The following is a 23,621-nucleotide window of genomic DNA, read 5'->3' on the forward strand; positions in this document are numbered from 1 at the left end:
TTCTCTCTCTTTTTCTGATTTTTGTGATTCCACTCTTTGGCTGGAAAAATGGCTGTGTGTGTTTTTGTGACTTGGCACTGACCTAACATAATTGTTTGTGGTGCTTTCCCTGTAAAGCCTATTTGAAATCGGACACTGTGGTGGGATTAACAAGATTACCTGTTAATTGAAATGCATTCCAGGTTGAGAGAATGCCAAGAGTGTGCAAAGCTGTCATCAAGTTAAATGGAGGCTACATTGAAGAATCTCAAATATATTTATTTGTTTAACACATTTTTGGTTGCTACATGATTCCATATGTGATATTTCATAGTGTTGATGTCTTCACTATTATTCTACAATGTAGAAAATAGTAAAAATAAAGGTGTGTCCAAACTTTTAATTGTTGCTGTATATACAAAAGTATGTGGATACCCCTTTTGTAATGCTCCGGGTGTCGTGGGTGTGGAGTCAAATGCAGGAGACAGAGAGTTCAATGCTGCGCGTCTTTTAATCGCACCAACGCACCACAGGGTGCTCACAAAAAAGTTACGTTCCCAAAACACAGGGAATCAAAATGTACAAATGGGAAAACAATCCCGACCGGACACTAATACGTGCCTATACCACAGAGCCGAAGGTTACATAGAAATAATCCCGCACAACAACCAGGCGGGCCGGCTGTCTAATAAAGACAAACTAATTAAACATCCACAGGTGCTACCACTCAACATACAAGGAGGGGAAGGAAAAACAATCAGTGGCAGCTAATAGGCCGGTGACGACGACCGCCGAGCGCCACCTGCCCGGGAAAGGGAAACACCCTCGGTCGGACTCGTGACAGTACCCCCCCCCCCCGACGCGCGGCTCCCGCAGCGCGCCGACACCGGCCTCGAGGTCGCCCCGGAGGACGAGGCGCAGGGCGATCCGGATGGAGGCGATGGAAATCCCTCAACATGGAGGGATCCAAGATGTCCCCCACCGGCACCCAGCACCTCTCCTCCGGACCGTACCCCTCCCAGTCCACGAGGTACTGCAGGCCCCTCACCCGGCGTCTTGAGTCCAGAATGGCCCGGATCGTGTACGCCGGGGACCCCTCGATGTCCAGCGGGGGGGGAGGGACCTCCGGTACCTCACTGTCCTGCAGGGGACCAGCTACCACCGGCCTGAGGAGAGACACATGAAACGAGGGGTTAATACGATAATAGGAAGGGAGTTGTAATCGATAACACACCTCGTTTATCCTCCTCAGGACTTTAAAGGGCCCTACACACTGCGGACCCAGCTTCCGGCAGGGCAAGCGGAGAGGTAGGTTTCGGGTCGAGAGCCAGACCCTGTCCCCCGGTACAAACACGGGGGCACTGTACCCAAACACTGTACCCATTCCTCCACCGCAGGAGCCTCGGTCTGGCTCGGATGCCATGGTGCCAGGACCGGCTGGTACCCCAACACACACTGAAAAGGGGACACGTTAGTAGAGGAGTGGCGTAGTGAGTTCTGAGCCATTTCAGCCCAGGGAATGTATCGTGCCCACTCCCCTGGCCGATCCTGGCAATACGACCGCAGAAACCTACCCACCTCCTGGTTCACTCTCTCCACCTGCCCATTACTCTCGGGGTGATAACCGGAGGTCAGGCTGACAGAGACCCCCAAACGTTCCATGAACGCTCTCCATACCCGGGACGTGAATTGGGGGCCCCGATCAGAAACGATGTCCTCCGGCACCCCGTAGTGCCGGAAGACATGGGTGAATAACGCCTCCGCAGTCTGTAGGGCTGTAGGGATACCAGGCAACGGGAGGAGACGGCAGGACTTAGAGAACCGATCCACAATCACCAGAACCGTGGTGTTCCCATGAGACGGCGGGAGATCGGTTAGGAAATCTATGGACAGATGTGACCATGGCCGCTGTGGAACAGGGAGGGGTTGTAGCTTCCCTCTAGGAAGGTGCCTAGGAGCCTTACTCTGAGCGCACACTGAACAGGAGGAGACATAACCCTTAACGTCCTTAGCCAACGTAGGCCACCAATACCTCCCCTGAAGGCTCCCCACTGTCCTCGTCACCCCAGGGTGACCCGAGGAGGGTAGGACGTGAGCCCACCGAATCAGTTTGTCCCGAACACCAAGCGGCACGTACCTTCGCCCCGCTGGACACTGAGGAGGCGCGGGTTCAGCCCATAACGCCCGCTCGATGTCCGAGTCCACCTCCCATACCAATGGGGCTACCAGCTTCGAGGCGGGAAGGATGAGAGTAGGTTCGGTGGACCCATCCTCCGTGTCATAAAGGCGGGACAGTGCGTCAGCCTTCACGTTCTGGGAGCCCGGTCTATAAGACAAAGTAAATCGGAACCGGGTGAAGAACATGGCCCACCTTGCCTGACGTGGGTTAAGTCTCCTAGCTGCCCGAATATACTCCAGATTCTGGTGGTCGGTCCAGATGAGAAAGGGGTGTTTAGCCCCCTCAAGCCAGTGTCTCCACACCTTCAGAGCTCTAACCACCGCTAGCAACTCCCGGTCCACATCATAGTTACGCTCCGCTGGGCTGAGCTTCCTTGAGAAGAAAGCGCGGGGGCGGAGTTTTGGTGGCGTACCCGAGCGCTGTGATAGCACGGCACCCACCCCAGCCTCGGACGCGTCCACCTCTACTATGAATGCTAGAGAGGGGTCCGGATGTGCCAACACGGGCGCATCAGTAAACAGCGCCTTCAACTTGTTGAATGCTCCGTCCGCCTCTGCTGACCACTGCAAACGCACCGGGCCCCCTTTCAGCAGTGAGGTGATGGGAGCCGCTACCTGGCCAAAACCCCGGATAAACCTCCGGTAGTAGTTGGCAAAACCCAGAAACCGCTGCACCTCCTTTACCGTGGTCGGAGTCGGCCAATTACGCACGGCCCTAATGCGGTCACCCTCCATCACTACCCCCGAGGTGGAAATGCGATATCCCAGAAAAGAGACGGCTCGTTTAGAGAACACACATTTCTCAGCCTTGACGTATAGGTCATGCTCCAGCAGTCTACCAAGCACCTTGCGCACCAGAGACACATGCGCGGTGTGAGTGGCCGAGTAGATCAGAATGTCATCGATATAAACCACCACTCCCTGCCCGCACAGGTCCCTGAGAATCTCGTCTACAAAGGATTGGAAAACGGCTGGAGCATTCTTTAACCCATACGGCATGACGAGGTACTCATAGTGGCCTGATGTAGTACTAAATGCGGTTTTCCACTCGTCTCCCTTCCGAATACGCACCAAACTATACGCGCTCTGAGATCCAGTTTTGTGAAGAACTGCGCTCCGTGGAACGATTCCACCGCCGTAGCGATGAGAGGTAGAGGGTAACTATACCCCACTGTGATGGCGTTTAGACCTCTATAATCGATACACGGACGCAAGCCTCCCTCCTTTTTCCTCACAAAAAAGAAACTTGAGGAGACGGGTGAAATGGAGGACCGAATGTACCCCTGTCCCAGCGCCTCCGTGACATATGTCTCCATTGCCAACGTCTCCTCCTGGGACAGCGGGTACACGTGACTCTTGGGAAGCGCAGCGTCTACCTGGAGATCTATCGTACAATCCCTTCCCGGTCGATAAGGTGGTAATTTAGTCGCTTTCACTTTACTGAAAGCGATTGCCAAATCGGCATACTCGGGGGGAATGCACACCGTGGAACCCTGGTCTGGACTCTCCACCGACGTGGCACCGATGGAAACTCCCAAACACCTTCCAGAACACTCCTCTGACCACCCCTGGAGAACCCCCTGTCTCCACGAAATTTTAGGATTGTGCCGGGCCAGCCAGGGAGTCCCCAGCACCACTGGAAACGCAGGCGAATCAATAATAAAGAAACTGATCCGCTCCCTATGATTCCCCTGCGTCACCATGTCCAGTGGGACCGTGGTCTCCCTGACCATCCCTGACCCTAATGGCCGGCTATCTAGGGAGTGCACGGGGAAAGGAGAATCTATCGGCACCAGCGGAACCCCTAACTTAAGGGCGAGTCCGCAATCCATAAAGTTCCCAGCTGCGCCTGAATCGACTAGCGCCCTATGCTGGGAAGATGGGAAAAAGCGAAGGAAAAAAGTTAAGACAAACATGTGGCCAACAGGGGGTTCTGGGTGAGTTTGATGCTGACTCACCTGGGGTGACCGAGAAGCGTTCCGCCTGCCATCTCTACTCCCAGACGGACCCCCCCAGCACCGATCAGACGTGTGTCCTCTCCGACCACAGTTGGTGCAGGGAAGGCCTCCTCCTCCGGTACCCCTCGGCGCAGCCCCTCCCAACTCCATCGGAATGGGAGCGGAGGGGCTGGGTGGTGGAACGCACAGGACCCTCTCTGAACGCCCGAGGGCAGCCAGCAGATTATCCAGTCGAATGGACATGTCAATCAGCTGATCCAGTGACAGAGTGGTGTCCCGACACGCTAACTCCCGGCGGACGTCCTCTCGGAGACTACACCTGTAGTGGTCCATGAGGGCCCTGTCGTTCCACCCAGATCCGGCTGCCTAGGTCCGGAACTCCAGCGCGTAATCCTGGGCGCTCCTCCTCTCCTGCCTCAGGTGAAATAGTCGTTCTCCCGCCGTCTAGAGGGTGATCAAACACGGCACGGAAGCGGCGGGAAAACTCTGGGTAGTGCTCCCGCGCTGAGTCTGGACCATTCCAGACCGCGTTCGCCCATTCCAGGGCACGACCCGTGAGGCAGGAAATGAGGACACTCACCCTCTCTACTCCTGAGGGAGTGGGTCTGATGGTGGCCAGGTATAGCTCCAGCTGGAGCAAAAACCCCTGGCAACCCGCCGCCGCTCCATCATAAGCCCTCGGTAGCGTCAGACGGAGGGTGCTCGAGTCGGGAGATGGGAAGTCCGGAACCGTGGGTGCCGAAGGTGGAGAGAGGAGCCCACTCCTCTCCCATCTGTCCATTCTCTCCATCACTTTATCCATCGCGGATCCGATCCGATGAAGGACGGTGGTGTGGTGGAGAACCCGTTCCTCCATCGATGGGAGAGGGTTGGCTGCTGCGCCTGCTGACTCCATTCAATTTGATAGGTGCGGGATTCTGTAATGCTCCGGGTGTCGTGGGTGTGGAGTCAAATGCAGGAGACAGAGAGTTCAATGCTGCGCGTCTTTTAATCGCACCAACGCACCACAGGGTGCTCACAAAAAAGTTACGTTCCCAAAACACAGGGAATCAAAATGTACAAATGGGAAAACAATCCCGACCGGACACTAACACGTGCCTATACCACAGAGCCGAAGGTTACATAGAAATAATCCCGCACAACAACCAGGCGGGCCGGCTGTCTAATAAAGACAAACTAATTAAACATCCACAGGTGCTACCACTCAACATACAAGGAGGGGAAGGAAAAACAATCAGTGGCAGCTAATAGGCCGGTGACGACGACCGCCGAGCGCCACCTGCCCGGGAAAGGGAAACACCCTCGGTCGGACTCGTGACACCTTTAAATGAGTGGATTCGGCTATTTCAGCCACACCCGTTGCTGACAGGTGTATAAAATCGAGCACACAGCCAAGCAATCTCAATAGACAAACATTGGCAGTAGAATGGGCTTACTTAAGAGCTCAGTGACTTTCAACGTGTCACTGTCATAGGACAAGTCAGTTTGTCAAATTTCTGTCCTGCTAGAGCTGCCCCGGTCAACTGTAAGTGCTGTTGTTTTGAAGTGGAAATGTCTAGGAGCAACAATGGCTCAGCCAATGAAGTGGTAAGCCACACAAGCTCACAGAACGGGACCACCTAGTGCTGAAGCTGGTAGCGCTTAAAAATCCTCTATCCTTGGTTGCAACACTTACTAACAAAAGTGGGGAGCTTCATGAAAAGGGTTTCCATGGCTGAGCAGGTGCACACATGCCCAAGATCACCATCAGCAAGCCAAGCGTAGGCTGGAGTGGTGTAAAGCTCACCACCATTGGACTCCGGAGCATTGGAAACACATTTTCTGGAATGATGAATCACGCTTCACCATCTAACATTCCCACAGGACAAATCTGAGTTTGGCGGATTCCAGGAGCTACCTGCCCCAGTGCATAGTGCCAACTGTAATGTTTGGTGGATAAGGAAAAATGGTCTGAGGCTGTTGAAGGTCCTACACAGGGGGTCCAAAAAGCAACAGTACAGGCAGGGAAAAGTCTAGTAACGTTGTCCGGGAGATCAAGCAATAGGTTGATAACAGGAAATCCGATTCCCTGCCTGTACAGCTAAAGTAGGTGGATGAGGCGGCACATCTTGGAGAACCGGTCCACTACAGCTAAAATAGTAATGAAGCCCGAAGTCTGGTAGATCAGTGAGGAAATCCATGGCAATGTGGGACCATGGTCTGTGTGGTGTAGGTAACGGCTCGAGCTTACCGGTAGATAGTTGGCGAGGGCTCTTCGCCCATGCACAGACAGGACAGGAAAGAACGTAATCTCAGACGTCTGCTGTTAGGGATGACCACCAGAACTTGCGTGTCAGTAGCTCCGTGGATCGGGAGATCCCGGGATTGCCAGAACTCAGCGGGGTATGGCACCACTGCATTAGTTGGGGCCTGATGGACGCCGGAACGTAGGTCTTACCTGCAGGGGTGTCGGGAGGTGCTGGGTTGTGACGTAGGGCCTCTTGGACGGCTGATTGGATTTCCCTCTGTATGGGTCCCACGACACAAGACGGAGTCAGGTTGGGATCGGGAGCTGGAATAGAAAAGGGGGAGTTAAATAGACGGGATAAGGAATCAGCCTTCACATTTTTCTTGCCAGGCAGATAGCTGACGGTGAAGTTGAAGTTCAATTGGGTGAAGAAGAGTGCCCAGCGAGTCTGTCTGGGGTTGAGCCTCTTAGCACTTCTTAAGTACTCCAAATTGAGGTAGTCGGTAAGAACAAGGAATGGGTGATAAGCTCCCTCTAACCAGTGGCGCCACTCATTGATAGCCAGCTTAATGGCGAGGAGCTCTCAGTTCACAACATCATAGTTCCTCTGAGGGTGACAGTTTCTTGAAAAAGAAGCCACATGGGTGTAATTTGGGAGGTGTCCGTACACGCTGAGAGAGAAACGCTCCTACGCCAACCTCGGATGCATCAACCTCCAGAACAAAAGGAAGGGTAGGATCTGGCTGCCTAAGGATGGGTGTAGAGGTGAAGAGGCATTTCAAGGTCTGAAATGCAGTAAGGGCGGTGTCGGTCCATTGGAGGGTATGGTTTTTTTGACTGGTGAGAGCTGAGAGAGGAGCAGTTGTGCTGCTGCAGTTTTGGATGAACCGGCGGTAGTAGTTGGAAAATCCTAGGAAACATTGTAATTACTTTACGGTGGTAGGTTTGGGCCAGTTAAGCACAGCCGTGACTTTGCCTTCGTCCATGTTGGCCCCTCCTGGTGTCAACACGAAACCTAGGAAGGTTACCGTAGTGACGTGAAATGCGCTCTTCTCAGCCTTGACATAAAGAGGGTGGTCCTGTAGCCGTTGGAGGACCTGTTGCACATGCTGTACGTGTTCTGCAATGGAGGGAGAGTAGATCAAGATATCGTCAATGTACACGATGGGGAACTGGTTGATCATGTCCTGGAAAACTTCATTCATGAAGGACTGGAAGACTGCGGGAGCATTGGTGTGACCGTAGGGCATAACCAGGTATTCGTAGTGACCCCTAGCGGTGATGAACACCGTCTTCCACTCATCCCCACTTCAGATACGGACTAGGTTGTATGCACTACGTAGGTCCAGTTTAGAGTAGATGGTAGCCTGTCCAACTTGTTCTAGTGCAGCCGGAATCAAAGGAAGAGGGAAGCGATTATTGATGATAAGGCCATTGAGGGGTCGGTAATCTATGCAGGGACGGAGACTACCATCATTTTTTTTCACAAAAAAGAAACTGGATGCAGCCGGTGACATCGATGAACAGATGAATCCCATGTTGAGGGCCTCTTCTATATAGATGTCCATAGCCTCATTCTCTGGGATGGACAAGGGGTAGATCCGAGCCTTAGGGGGCGATGCCCCAGGAAGGAGGTCGATCGAGCTGTCCTCCGGGCGATGAGGGGGCTGAATGGACACCTTTTTTTGCTGAAGACACTCTGGAACTGGGCTTATACAGGTGGGATGTGGGTTGGAATGGCAGACTCCGATCCTTCTGTGGAGGTGGCTCGACAGAGTAGATTGACGCAGTTCTTAAAACAGGCAGGAGACCATGACAGCAGTTCCCCTTTCCGCCAGGAGATGGCAGGGTCATGAAGGCCTAGCCATGGGTGATCGAGGATGAGGGGTTCTTTAGGCGAAGACAACACCATTAACTGAATGACCGCAGAGTGAAGGAGGTCAATCTGAAGGGTGATACTTTCGGTCATGCGAGACCAGTTCCGAGAGGTTGTCAGTCCAGCGCATTAATCCTAATGGGAGGATTAACAGGGATTAGTTTGACTCTTAAGTGGTGTGTCAATTGTTCGTCAATGAAATGACCTGCGGCCCCAGAGTCCACTAGTCCCTCCACAAACTGAGTGGTCCCATTAGCAGAAAGAAGAGCCGGGATACCAAACTGCCTTTTGGTAATATTTAAAAATGTAAAGATGCTTACCCTGTTGGAAGTGGAGGGGCTGTGAACACCCCTTCGTGGGGGGGCAAATCGGACAGCTATTGAGTAGGTGGTTACTCTCTCCACAATAGAGGCACAGGTTTTCACGTAACCTCTGATGTCTCTCGGAAGGTGTGAGAGGGGCGCGGCCGATTTGCATGGGTTCAGGGCTATTAGACTATGGTGGACGAGAGAAGGGAGTGGAAGACTCACAGGCCATGGGCGACTGTATAGGTCGGCGGTCCACCAGTAGGTTGCCTATGGACATCCGGGAGTATTGATTTAGGTCTGTTAAATCTCCTCTGCAGGCCAGTTCGATCTGTAACTCCCGATTAAGACCCCTCCGGTAGACTGTAAGGAGTGCTGGTTCACTCCATCCACTGCCAGCAGCCATGGTACGGAACTCAAGGGCATACTCAGTGGTGGAGCGACAGCCCTGTCGCAGCTCACATAACAGGTCCCCGATGTGACGACCTGAAACTGAATGGTCGAACACCTCCTTGAAGAGGGCATGGAAACGTGATTCAGAGAACAGATCAGAACTTTGAGCGGCCCACAGGGCTGTGACCCAATCCAGAGCTTTGCCTGTGAGTAGGGAGATGACGAAGTCCACCCTGTCTTTGTCAGTGCTGAAGTCATCGGGGTGATGGTCTATGTACAGGTTACATTGCATGAGAAGTCCCTGGGGAGCTGTAGTATTTATTAGGCATGGATATGGGGGAGATGAACAAGAGGAGGCTGTGGCACCTGATATCGGTGAAGCAGGAATGGACTGGTGAAGGAGGTCGCAGTTCATCGATTCGTCCCTCCTGTCGGGCTAGACGTAGCTGTAGCTCCGCTGAGTCCATCTGTCGTTTTTGGTGAGGTTTTCTGTAATGAACACGATGGGAGACAGAGAGCCGGTTTCAAGCACAGGGCACAGCAGGTGTTTATTGGTAAAGGACCACAGGAGGAGGCAGGTAGCTGGGTCCAGGGGCAGGCAGAAGGTCATACACAGGGGGTCCAAAAAGGCAACAGTACATGCAGGGAAAAGGCTAGTAACGTCGTCCTGGAGATCAGGCAATAGGTTGATAACAAGAAATCCGATAGGCTAAAGTACAGGTAGGGAATAGGCAAAAGGCTCCATTAGTGAGGCATGCAACACTATCATACATGGGAGGATTAAATTACGGAAAACTAGCACTCTGAATAGAAGTGTGTCACAAAGCAAACAATACCTCACAATGATGGGGGGCAAATAACTTAACTAACTAGTGTGTGATAATGACATACAGGTGTGTGAACAGGTGATCATAATTCAGGTGATTTGGATCTGGAGAGTGAGCTGCATTCAGGGGATCTACGTGTTTGAGAGTGTGAGCTGGAAAGTGGGCTGGAAAGTGAGCTGTGTTCAGGGGATCTACGTGTTTGAGAGTGTGAGCTGGAAGCAGACGTTACAGATCAATGGAAACAGGATGCACCTTAGCTCAACTTCGAGTCTCATAGCAAAGGGTCTAATGTTTTCTATTTTTTATAAATGTGCATACATTTCTAACAACCTGTTTTTGCGTTGGCATTATGGGGTATTGTGTAGATTGCTGAGGATTCTTTTTTTTTTAATCCATTTTATAATAATGCTGTAATGTAACAAAATGTGTAAAAATTCAAGTGGTCTGAATAATTTCTGAAGGCACAGTATATACAGTGCCTTGCGAAAGTATTCGGCCCCCTTGAACTTTGAGACCTTTTGCCACATTTCAGGCTTCAAACATAAAGATATAAAACTGTATTTTTTTGTGAAGAATCAACAACAAGTGGGACACAATCATGAAGTGGAACGACATTTATTGGATATTTCAAACTTTTTTAACAAATCAAAAACTGAAAAATTGGGCGTGCAAAATTATTCAGCCCCCTTAAGTTAATACTTTGTAGCGCCACCTTTTGCTGCGATTACAGCTGTAAGTCGCTTGGGGTATGTCTCTATCAGTTTTGCACATCGAGAGACTGACATTTTTTCCCATTCCTCCTTGCAAAACAGCTCGAGCTCAGTGAGGTTGGATGGAGAGCATTTGTGAACAGCATTTTTCAGTTCTTTCCACAGATTCTCGATTGGACTCAGGTCTGGACTTTGACTTGGCCATTCTAACACCTGGATATGTTTATTTTTGAACCATTCCATTGTAGATTTTGCTTTATGTTTTGGATCATTGTCTTGTTGGAAGACAAATCTCCGTCCCAGTCTCAGGTCTTTTGCAGACTCCATCAGGTTTTCTTCCAGAATGGTCCTGTATTTGGCTCCATCCATCTTCCCATCAATTTTAACCATCTTCCCTGTCCCTGCTGAAGAAAAGCAGGCCCAAACCATGATGCTGCCACCACCATGTTTGACAGTGGGGATGGTGTGTTCAGCTGTGTTGCTTTTACGCCAAACATAACGTTTTGCATTGTTGCCAAAAAGTTCAATTTTGGTTTCATCTGACCAGAGCACCTTCTTCCACATGTTTGGTGTGTCTCCCAGGTGGCTTGTGGCAAACTTTAAACAACACTTTTTATGGATTTCTTTAAGAAATGGCTTTCTTCTTGCCACTCTTCCATAAAGGCCAGATTTGTGCAATATATGACTGATTGTTGTCCTATGGACAGAGTCTCCCACCTCAGCTGTAGATCTTTGCAGTTCATCCAGAGTGATCATGGGCCTCTTGGCTGCATCTCTGATCAGTCTTCTCCTTGTATGAGCTGAAAGTTTAGAGGGACGGCCAGGTCTTGGTAGATTTGCAGTGGTCTGATACTCATTCCATTTCAATATTATCGCTTGCACAGTGCTCCTTGGGATGTTTAAAGCTTGGGAAATCTTTTTGTATCCAAATCCGGCTTTAAACTTATTCACAGCAGTATCTCGGACCTGCCTGGTGTGTTCCTTGTTCTTCATGATGCTCTCTGTGCTTTTAACGGACCTCTGAGACTATCACAGTGCAGGTGCATTTATACGGAGACTTGATTACACACAGGTGGATTGTATTTATCATCATTAGTCATTTAGGTCAACATTGGATCATTCAGAGATCCTCACTGAACTCCTGGAGAGAGTTTGCTGCACTGAAAGTAAAGGGGCTGAATAATTTTGCACGCCCAATTTTTCAGTTTTTGATTTGTTAAAAAAGTTTGAAATATCCAATAAATGTCGTTCCACTTCATGATTGTGTCCCACTTGTTGTTGATTCTTCACAACAAAATACAGTTTTATATCTTTATGTTTGAAGCCTGAAATGTGGCAAAAGGTCGCAAAGTTCAAGGGGGCCGAATACTTTCACAAGGCACTGTATGTATGTATTTATTATTTTTATTGACTAACTTTATTGACTAACTCTGCAAAATTAAGTTATTTGAGAATGAAAGTTATGTTACTAGTGCATCATGCTTTGTGACATTACGATAATCTATACCCTAGTTAGATCATGTATTTTCGCTGCTTCTGGTGCACTAATTTGTTCGTGAGCTGGCTGCTTGTTCTAAAAACTATAATCTAATCTATTCAGTGGCAGCATAGGCAGCAGTGGTCATTCGGTTTTGGACATGCAAACGTGAAATAGATGCATTTATGTTCAAATGTACACATCGCTTTATATATCTTCACAAAAACAATTGGTAGTTTGAAAACTTGGCATCATATTTCTGTCATGCTGTTTTGTTGATAAACTCCAACCACCACCCCTCCTCTCCTAGCACCGGGTATTCAACCAACAGCAGCCGCCACTGCCTGCAACAGGGTTGTACAATTAAAGGTGAGGTGGATTTTACATGGGTTATTTAGTAAAGAACAGTATGGAAACAGAACAGAAACGGGATAAAGGAGTCTATCCTTCCTTACATACTAGGGCTGTTGAACGATTAGAATTTACTGTGATGAATCCCGATTAACCGCAAATTCAGAATGTGCTCAAATTGAGACTTTTAAATTTTTTTATACAAAAAGCATTACAAGAATATTGACATCTAGATTTTGTCCAAAAGTAAATAAATTGATTTTCTTTAACCTCAATGTCAGCTTGTTTTGACATCGCATTGTTGCTTTTAGCTGTGTATTTTGATGTTTTCTGTGTATTTTCATATGTGTGTCTTATGTGCACTGACGTGTAGTTTATTTTCAGCATTTTGCTGTATTTTTGCAGAGGGATTGCCATTTGGCTCGGTTTTTGAACATCTTTTTTTCCTTTATAAAAATTGACGGTGAGCATTTGAAGCTGCTAAGGACCCATCAGAGACTTGTGAGTTGTGACCAGACAAAAAGGCTTTCAACACAGAGACACTGAAAGGCATTGATATCCCTGGTGATTGAAGTAAGGTGCCATCATTAGTCCCTGAGACATTACGTTGTCACTAATTAGGAAGAGCAACACCTCGTCTTCCTCAAAGACTCCATTACTGCTGCGACTGAAGTCCCCCACCTCTCTTCTCCTCGGCATCACACCAGGAAGGTGGATTCATTATGACAAGAAGAGAAGAAAAAGTGTCCCTTTCCACTGATTTTCCCCCTTCCCTAGTACCCAGCACGAGTAGCTATAGACAGCAGGACAGACAGAGAGAAAGAGGAGGGTTTATTTTATACTGAAGCCAGTCTTAATTGGTCACGTCGTAAGGCAGGTTGTGTAATTATGATGACAGCGCCTGGTTTTGGAGTGGACGGTCTCGTCCCTCCACGCGTGTTCCCCAGGGCTCTCATTATGACGATTGGTGACGATGGCTTTTATAATGTGTCCCCTGTCCCATCTGAAGGAGTGAAGGGTTTCCCCAGGGTCTTTGGTCCTCTAAGAGGTTGTGTAGCACTTTAATTCATTCATGTCCAAGTACTAGTCTGTAATGGTGTATTTGTTTATTGTGGAATGATACTTTTGTGGAAAGAAAGTGTGCCTTACTCATTTCAATGGCTTTCAAGGAATGTAAGTGAGAAAATGTGGCGATATACATCTGTTTTTGTAATGTCTCATTATGTGGCCTAAAAACTGTGAGTATGGTTTGTGATGTTCCTCATACACGTTCCTCATACAGCCTACGGAATATTTAAAGCTGAACAATAAAGGATAGCTGCCTTTTAAATATGCTTTATTAAGGCACTGCTGTAGGCGAACACACACACATACACACAGACACACACCTCGCACACCCCCAACACACAGACCCCCCCAACCACCCGCCTCCCCACACACCACAGCTCTCCCTTGTGGGTAGCAGGTGTGGGGTTGGTCCTAGCATTAGAATCGACGGTGTGTGTCTCCTATGGCAGGGCCAGGCTTAGTGGGCGTTGTGTGCAGCTGGTAGACCTTCTTCCTCTATGGACCTCCAGTCTACTGCATCCTGACAGCTCTGACAGCTACGTTGACATCCCTTAAACATGCCATAATCTCTCTCTCTCTCTTCCATCAAATCCCCAGGGCTAAGCCAAAATAGTATCAGATAGCCAGATAGCATAACGTGCTACATGTTAATGCACTTTGAGGGTATAGAGTACCGCACGCACGCACGCACACACGCCCACACGCACACACACACACACACACACACAGACACACATACACACACACACACACACAGACACACAGACACACACACACACACACACACACACACAGACACACACACACGCACACACAGACACACACACACACACACACACACACACACACACACACACACACACACACACAGAGACAGTGCAGGACAACAGTTGGAGATGGCGCCACAATGGCAACCTAACAAGGTGTTGGAGTCTAATGCAGGAGCCTGAGTTGAATGTATAATGGTGGGTCAGGAGCCAGTTGACCTCCCTCTGTGGCTCATTTGCCACACATCTTAAGACCTGAAAACAAAGCCACCATAAATAATAGAACAGGCTGCTGAATCAAAGAGAACAAGGAGAGGACGAGCCTAGAATTGTTTGATTGTTCACAGGAAAGAGAAGAGTTGTTTAGAGATGCAATGGGAAGCGTTGGAAGTTAGGTGTGCAGCATGGAAATAGGTGTCCTTGGGTGTCCCCCCCCTCTGTACTGAGTTTTTAAGCAATTGTAATATACAATTCTGGTAGGGCCCCTCAGAATATTAGACCAATATCAGGTGAATATTTTATAGGCTTTTTGTCATCCAGAGCTCTGTGTCATCCAGATCCGGGACTACTCCTATGACTGTGACTGAGGCTGTTGTATCTCTGTCTCTGATTGGTTAGATAAGGCTGGTACCCTTGAGTGGTGATGTTTGAGGAGATTCCCCGGTTGGTCGGTTAATAATGCAAGAGACTGGAGGCAGCGGTGAGAAGACATCCATCAGACGTCCTGAGACAGGCAGAAGCTGGGGAGGGGGCTCACCTATAGTGTGTGTGTGTGTGTGTGTGTGTGTGTGTGTGTGTGTGTGTGTGTGTGTGTGTGTGTGTGTGTGTGTGTGTGTGTGTGTGTGTGTGTGTGTGTGTGTGTGTGTGTGTGTGTGTGTGTGCAAGAAGCTGTGGGGGCTTAGCTATAGTTACCACTCTGTAATAAAGGCTGTAGTATTATTGCCTTGGTGTGCTGAGATATAGTACAGCCTTAAGGGTGGACGCTTCTCTGTCGTTTTATGACGCTGTCTTCGTCTTTGTTTTCTCCCGGGTTAGTTTGGGATAGAATTTGTTTATGTTTCTGCTCAAGGTTGTTTGTGATAGTGTTGTGTGTGCTCCAATCCCTATGAGAGTAATCTATAATAGTTCTAGAAAGTTGAAAAGTTGGCGTTTGTCTGAATTGAGGGTGATTTCATTTAATATTAATTTGTGGGGGGGGGGGGTGCTTATATTTGTCCTGTAATGGAAACTCCCCCTGAGACACCATCAGGGAGTGGGGTCACAGCCAGAGTCGCCATTGTACAGCACCCCTGGAGCAAGTGTCTTGCTCAAAGGCACAGCAACATTGTTTTTTTTTAAATCACCTTGTCGGCTCCAGTATTCAAACCAGCAATCTTTCAGTTACTGGTCCTACGCTTTAACCTCAAGGCTACCTGCAGCCCCTAAAGAGCAAATGTTGTGTGACAGGAATGGGAGTCGGACACCCGTGTGCGGAGCACAATGGATTAGTAGTCCATCACCTTAACCACTCAGCGAACTCGTCCTTTGAAGTTCAACCTAAGGAGTTTACATTGAGGGAGTTGCGACATCCGTGTAAATCTATCGACTTTGAACCAAGCCCTGATTACGAGGTCATATTAGTGGATTTCAGTCCCCACTTCTACATGTTTATTGAGCACTCACAACAGGTTCACTACAAAGGATGGATTCCAGATAAACCATCGAACTATACCCTTTGTGGGTACACATTTTCTCTCTCGTATTTAATGTGATTAAGAATGCATTTGGAAGTCTGTGTGTTGTGCCTGCCTTTAATCATGACCTGAAAAGACACAGGTGTTCTACTCAGAGTGGCTCAGAGAAAGACCCTTTGTTAGTGGTACTCAGGATCCTGGCACGCACTGCCACAGACCATTTACAACTCCTGATCAAATAGGATTGCCTGTGAGTTATTTTCACTTGACATTTTGGAGAGCCGCTGGTCAGGAAAGCTGAAGTGACTGCTGTGGCTGTGTCATCTGCGGTTTTAATGTTTCAATGTTTCCATACAAATAGAAAGAGAGAGGGAGAGAGAGAGCGAGAGAGAGAGAGGGGGGGGGGGGGGTGGAAGAAAAAGGGAGAGAGTGAAAAGTAGAGGGAAAGAAAGAAAGGGATAGAGAGGATATTTCATCTGCAAGTTTTCCCGTGTTCGAAATTATGCATCTTTATTTGATGAGGTAAAAGTAAAGAGAAACGGCAATTAATTAAACAAACAAAAAAACACAAAATGCATCCTCACCAAAGCCTGTCAATTTTTAAAGGCTGTTTACTTTGACTAGTTTAGTAGGGGAAACACAAAACAAGCTTCACATAGGCAGCACACATGCTCAGTCCCGCCTCCTGCTTTCTTTCTTTCTCTTTTCCTCTTTCTATCTCTCTGAGGTCTTGTCGTTTGACAGGACTGGCAGCGCTGCATCCATTTTGTTACTTCATGAATATTTCATCAGGCCCAGCCAAATTAACCTATGTATAATTTAGCGACAGCGTGTTGTTGTCTACCAATATGGCGTCTCCACCACCATTACGGAGTCGTTTGTTTTTGGACCCCACTGTCTCCATGGAGACAAAGGGCTTAAGGCTGTTACGGTGACGTATTACCGCCACACCGGCAGTCATGAATCTTGACCGCAGTCAAATTCTACATTGGCCTTTGAGTCACGGTAACTAGGCTTCTCCAAAACTGCGCTCTGATGCCGCTGATGGTCATTAGTAGCCTACCAAACTTCCTAACGGCCAATCGCTAATGGCCTGGTACTCAGCTCTCTATTGTCCCTCTAATCACTCTGACATCAAGGCAAATGCAATAGAAAATCTAATCAAACACTTCATGAGAGCCCTGGCATTCAAAGAATGAGCGGAATAGGGTCGCATGTTGTGCAGAGAGAGCCAGCTCTTCATAGCTGGTTGATGCATGAATTGTATAAAATGTATATAGGCTATGCAATTGTGTAAGAAAATTGTGATGGCCTCTATTAAAAAGAGGAGAATCCCATCAGCCTTTTGTAAACAAGGCCTACTCTTTATATTTCTCAACTTTCCTAATACTCAGCACATTGCTTCTCTTTACAACCGGAGTAGCCAACCTGGCTTGAACGAAAATGAACCGCAGGTAAAGGGTCCTCTATTCGCCGTCCAAGTGCATACGGATGTATTTTTCCCCTGTCCATGGTACATGACAATGGCCCATTCTAAATCAAAACTAATTTCATTTCATATATATATATATATATATATATACATTAGTTAGTATATGTAAAGACAAGATTACATTGAGGATAGTCTGATTGGTGAGAATATTATCACTTGTGAATGATGCCCAGCGTGTGCAGACTAAGGCAAGAAAGAGTGCATGCATTTTTGTGTGATTTCTTTCAAATCGCATGCACCATGCATCATGCACCATGCAACATGCACCATGCATCATGTAACATGCAACATGCACCATGCAACATGCACCATGCATCATGTAACATGCACCATGCACCATGCATCATGTAACATGCACCATGCAACATGCACCATGCATCATGTAACATGCACCATGCAACATGCACCATGCATCATGTAGTGGCTAGATAACCGTAAGTGTTGCATATATGCCTAGGACATCCTTGAACGAGGTTGGAGAGCCTGTAGCCTACGGAGCCTATACATGTGTTCTTATAAGGCCAGTCATTGCACAATCGTGTGTAAAAACTGAGTTTTGACTGGCCACTATTTAAAGGAGGATCCCAGCTTTCTCATGCTGCTATAGCCTATCTATTGCTAAACTCTTCAAATCAAGCGCATTAATACACTTTACAACTGGTATAGCCTACCTGGTATATTAAAAACGTAACCACAGGAAGCGCTTTCTCCATTCACTTCGAGTTCTTTTTGTTGTTGTTGTGGTGGGCCACTCTGAGTCAAAAATAATTCCACACATGTATTAGTAGGCTGTATGTAAAGACCAGATTAAATTGACGATATTCTGATTGGTGAGATTATTAAAAAAGTGTGTGTCAAATTGTGAATGAGAGACTGATGAAGTGTGTGCAGCCTGTGCAAGAAACAGAGCAGAGCACATGCCTTTCATGCAACTTTTTTCAAATCGTTATTAGAGTTGCATCCAGTAGCGGTGTGTGGGTAAAATCACTGAGCCAAGCCAGTAAAAAAAAACGACGTTGTGATAATTGCGTTGCTTGCTCTATATTCCATTCGTTCACATGCCACGTGACATACAATAAGGCCGTGACAACAAAAAGATGACAGTCACACAGTGGAGGAATAAATTCAATGAAAACATATATTTATTTCATCACAAAACCGGAGAGCAACACCTGTCCAGTGAAGTCCACAAAGCAAATATTGCATGTAACAAACCGTTATATCAATTACAGTATGGTCAAGCAAGTTAATGTTTTTTGACAGCTTACTAAACAACTATTGATTTAGAACCCGAGAGATATCGCAAGTCAGCACAAAGACTTCAGGAGCACTGCCTCCGCTATTTCAGTACCATTTCAATTTAAACATTTAAACATCATCAAATCAACAAGGCGATTACATTGAGTGTACAAAATATTAAGGACACCTTCCTAATACCGAGTTGCCCTCAGAACAGCCTCGATTCATTGAGTTGGCTGGAATGTCCTTTGGGTGGTGGACCATTCTTGATACACACAGGAAACTGTTGAGTGTGAAAAACCCAGCAGTGTTGCAGTTCTTGACACAAACTGGTGCACCTGGCACATAATACGTACCCTGTTCAAAGACACTTAAATATTTTGTATTGCCCATTCACCCTCTGAATGGCACACATGCACAATCCATGTCCAAAAATCCTTCTTTAACCTGTCCCCTCCCCTTCACCTACACTGGTTTTAAAATAGATTCACCTGATTCACCTATGTCATGGAAAGAGCATGTGTTCTTAATGTTTTTCACACTCAGTGTACAGGCTTAGTTTAATACACTGAAAGCAAATGTCAAGATGCCGAAAACAATTCAGTCCAATCAATGTTTCTAAATATCATGTGGCTGTCCATGGTACTGATTTGTGTGTGTGTGTGTGTGTGTGTGTGCGCGTGCGTGCGTGCGTGCGGGCGCAAGTAAAACAACAAATGTCTCTCTTTCACGTTGGCAAAGCGGTCTATGGCTCTGTCATACAGTGCACTTGTAGTTTTTGTTGTCATAGGCTACCTAGCTAAAATGCTTGCTAGACTAACTTCCTCTCATGGACAAGCTAAGCTAGCGAGCTAGTTAACGAGAGTCTACTAGGCTACATCTTGGCTACATATTGAACTTCAATCATCTCAGCCAGTGGCACAACATATTCATTTATGGTTAGTTCAGATTCGTTGTCATAAGCATCGGCCCGTACAGAGAAATAAATCCAAATCCTCATCTCCAGCCATGGCGTAGGAAAGCGTAGGCTGATTGGCTAATTCTTTGACGATTGTTTTATCAAGGGAGGCCTAATGCTTGCTGTCATCAATCAATCAAATGCTGCGGTGGCAACTTGTTATATTCTTTTGGTCCAGACAGCATCAGAGACATGGGCTACCACTGAACACACACACAACATCTCTTTCGTCCAGTCAGGACTGTCGGATGATTGGTTACTCTTCACAACCTCACATAGGCTACTAATACAATGGTATCAATACAATAGTAATGCAATGGTATCATCTGTGCCTTTGATGCAAAAAGTGGTGCCTGTTCTTATTATTGGGGCATATCATAACAGAGAAACTCTTTGGAGTCAAATATTATACATGAGGTATCTGAAATGCTTTGGAACAATCATTTACTGTCATTTTTAGGTGAGTGGTATATTGTGAATGTAATCATGTTTTCATCCCCACAGGTGTCTGAAATGTGCTGATGCACCATGCCAGAAGAGCTGCCCCACCAACCTGGAGATCAAGTCCTTCATCACCAGCATCTCAAACAAGGCAAGAAAGCACTTTCTCTTGATGGACATACAGCATAGGAATGCATAGACATTGTATATCGTCAAATTCCTTTATATGATTTACCTTAACACAAAGATGAATGCGTTTTTAACTGCATGTATAGTTACTCTAGAGTTGGCCAATTCAACCGGTACCTTTCTTTCACCTCCACTGTGTTGCTGCAATATCAACATGCCTGTGTGTGTATTTGTTTCTGTCAGAACTACTATGGAGCGGCCAAGGCCATCCTGTCGGACAACCCCCTGGGGCTGACGTGTGGGATGGTGTGCCCCACCTCGGAGCTCTGTGTGGGGGGCTGCAACCTCTTCGCCTCCGAGGAAGGACCTATCAACATTGGGGGCCTGCAGCAGTTTGCTGTGGAGGTAACGTAGCCTGCCCTAATATATTTAGGGAAAATGAGTTTTGACCTCAGTATTGAACCTTTAGAAAAAGCCATTTGCAGATTTTTGTTCTAGGCAAAAATCCTTGTAGACTGAAATCCAGACCTGTTTTTTGCTAACATTCCACTCTGTGTCATATGCCAAATGTTTGTTGGTACAAACAGACTAGTACCCAGGCTAAGAACTTTCAGCTACAATATTGCATTACAATTTGTGAAGTGATGCTTGTATCAAATGTCCAGATATAGCCACCACAGCTCTCTATGTAAGGTTCCTCCAACCCCTACACTCCACTGCTCTCCATTGCTCTCCATTGAGCCCACAGCAGTAGTCGGAACAAAAACACTCAGTCATCTCTCCCCATCTGCTTCCTTTCTCTCTTCGCTGTTCCTGCTTCATTCTATTCCCTGTCCGCCTCCCTCCTCTTCCCTCTTCCCCTTCCTTTCTCCCCTGTCCTCCCCCCTCCACTCCCCTCCTCTCTCCTCTCCCCTCTCCTCTCCTCTCCTCCCCTCCCATGTCCCTCTCCTTCCTTCTCAGGGTTGTAAAGCGTGTGTCTCCAACAGAGTGACAGCTCCTCTCTCCCCAAATGCGAAAGGTCACGGTTGTTTATCAGACTGATGATTAGATAACCCCTTCTGAGATCCCTATCCTGCCTCTACACACACAAACGCTTGCGCACACACACACGCTAGAAGACACACAGGAACACATGCATTCACACACACACAGACACACACACAAACACATATGTATGCACACACACTCACGAAGACACACACTCTCTCTCACTGTCTCCCTCTCTCGCTCTTCCTCTCTCTATATACAGTGCATTCGGAAAGTATTCATACCCCTTGACTTTTTCAAATTTTGTTACATTACAGCCTTATTCTAATATGTATTAAATTGTTTTTTTCCCTTATCAATCTACACACAATAACCCATAATGACAAAGCAAAACAGTTTTAGACATTTTTTGTTTTAAATGTTTTAAAATGGAAATATCACATTTGCATGAGTATTCAAACCCTTTACTCAGTACTTTGTTGAAGCACCTTTGGCAGCGATTACAACCTCAAGCCTCCTTGGGTATGACGCTACAATATTGGCACACCTGTATTTGCAGAGTTTCTCCCATTCTTCTCTCCTGCAGATCCTCTCAAGCTCTGTCAGGTTGGATGGGGAGCGTCGCTGCACAGCTATTTTATGGTCAATCTTGGTTTCATCAGACCAGAGAATCTTGTTTCTCATTGTCTGTCAGTTCTTTAGGTTCCTTTTGGTTCCTTTAAGCGGGCTGTCGTGTGCCGTTTACTGAGGAGTGACTTCCGTCTGGCCATTCTAGCATAAAGACCTGATTAGTGGAGTCCTGCAGAGATGGTTGTCTTTCTGGAAGGTCCTCCCATCTCCAGAGAGGAACTCTTGAGTTCTTGGTCACCTTCCTGACCAAGGCCCTTTCACCCTGAATGCTCAGTTTGGCCGGGTGGCCAGCTCCAGGAAGAGTCTTGGTGGTTCCAAACTTCTTCCATTTAATAATGATGGAGGCCACTGTGTTTCCTTGGGACCTTCAATGCTGTAGAAATCTTTTGTTTCCCTTCCCAGATCTGTCTCGAAACAATCCTGTCTCGGAGCTCTACGGACAATTCTTTCAACCTCATGGCTTGGTTTTTGCTCTGTCAACTGTGGGACATTATATAGACAGTTGTGTGCCTTTCCAAATCATGTCCAAACAATTTAATTTACCACAGGTGGACTACAGACAAGTTGTAGAAGCATCTCAAGGATGATCAATGGAAACAGGATGCACCTGAGCTCAATTTCGAGTCTCATAGCAAAGGGTCTGAATAGTTATGTAAATAAGGTATTTCTGTTTTTATTTTTGATACATTTGCAAGAATGTTTAAATGTACTGTATCTCTCTCTCTCTCTCTCTTTCTCTCTCTCGCTCTCTCTCTCTCACTCTCTCTCTCTCTCGCACACACAAACACACACACACACACACACACACACACACACACACACACACACACACACACACACACACTTGCTCCACAGGCTAGCTCTCTAATACACACAGGAAACAGCATTTCCTCGATTGAGGTCTGATGGAGACACAGAGCTTTTAAAATAAATAATATACACTACCGGTCAAAAGTTTTAGAACACCTACTCATTCAAGGGTTTTTCTTTACTTTCACTATTTTATACATTGTATTATAATAGTGAAGACATCTTAACTATGAAACAACACATATGGAATCATATAGTAACCAAAAAAAGCGTTAAACAAATCAAAATATATTTATATTTGAGATTCTTCAAATAGCCTCGCTTTGCCTTGATGACAGCTTTGCACACTCTCTCAACTAGCTTCACCTGGAATGCTTTTCCAACAGTCTTGAAGGAGTTCCCACATATGCATTTTTTGGCTGCTTTTCCTTCACTCTGCTGTCCGACTCATCCCAAACCATTTCAATTTTGTTCAGGTCGGGGCATTGTTGAGGCCAGGTCATCTGATGCAGCACTCCATCACTCTCCTTCTTGATAAAATAGCCCTTACACAGCATGAAGGGAGGTGTGTTTTGGGTCATTGTCCTGTTTAAAAAACAAATGATAGTCCCTCTAATCCCAAACCAGATGGGATGGCGTATCGCTGCAGAATGCTGTGGTATCCATGCTGGTTAAATGTGCCTTGAATTACAAATAAATCACAGACAGTGTCACCAGTAAAGCACCTCCACACCATCACACCTCCTCCTCCATGCTATACGGTGGGAAATACACATGCGACGATCATCTGTTCACCCACACTGCGTCTAACAAAGACACAGCTGTTGGAACCAAAAATCTCCATGTTGAACTCCAGACCAAAGAACAGATTTCAACCAGTCTAATGTCCATTGTTTGTGTTTCTTGGCCCAATTATGTCTCTTCTTGTTATTGGTCTCCTTTAGTAGTGGTTTCTTTCTGGTCTCCTCTGAACAGTTGATGTTGAGATGTGTCTGTTACTTGAACATTTAAATGGGCTGCAATTTCTGAGGCTGGTAACGCTAATAAATGTATCCTCTGCAGCAGAGGTAACTCTGGGTCTTCTATTCCTGTTGCAGTTCTCATGAGAGCCAGTTACATCATAGCACTTGATGGTTTTTGTGACTG

General features: G+C 47.0%; 1 protein-coding gene across 1 annotated transcript in view; it reads left to right on the forward strand.

The window, feature by feature from the left end:
- Positions 1 to 23,621, forward strand: part of LOC110530943 (dihydropyrimidine dehydrogenase [NADP(+)]) — a 131,749-nt gene that overhangs the window by 24,282 nt on the left and 83,846 nt on the right. The window contains exons 4-5 of the mRNA XM_036985742.2: positions 19,983 to 20,070; positions 20,292 to 20,453. Coding sequence (XP_036841637.2) covers positions 19,983 to 20,070; positions 20,292 to 20,453 — 250 coding nt within the window. The remainder of the gene's footprint in view (positions 1 to 19,982; positions 20,071 to 20,291; positions 20,454 to 23,621) is intronic.

The sequence above is a fragment of the Oncorhynchus mykiss genome, chromosome 8, assembly GCF_057628025.1.
Source record: "Oncorhynchus mykiss isolate SJ-2025 chromosome 8, ASM5762802v1, whole genome shotgun sequence".
Lineage (NCBI taxonomy): Eukaryota > Metazoa > Chordata > Actinopteri > Salmoniformes > Salmonidae > Oncorhynchus > Oncorhynchus mykiss.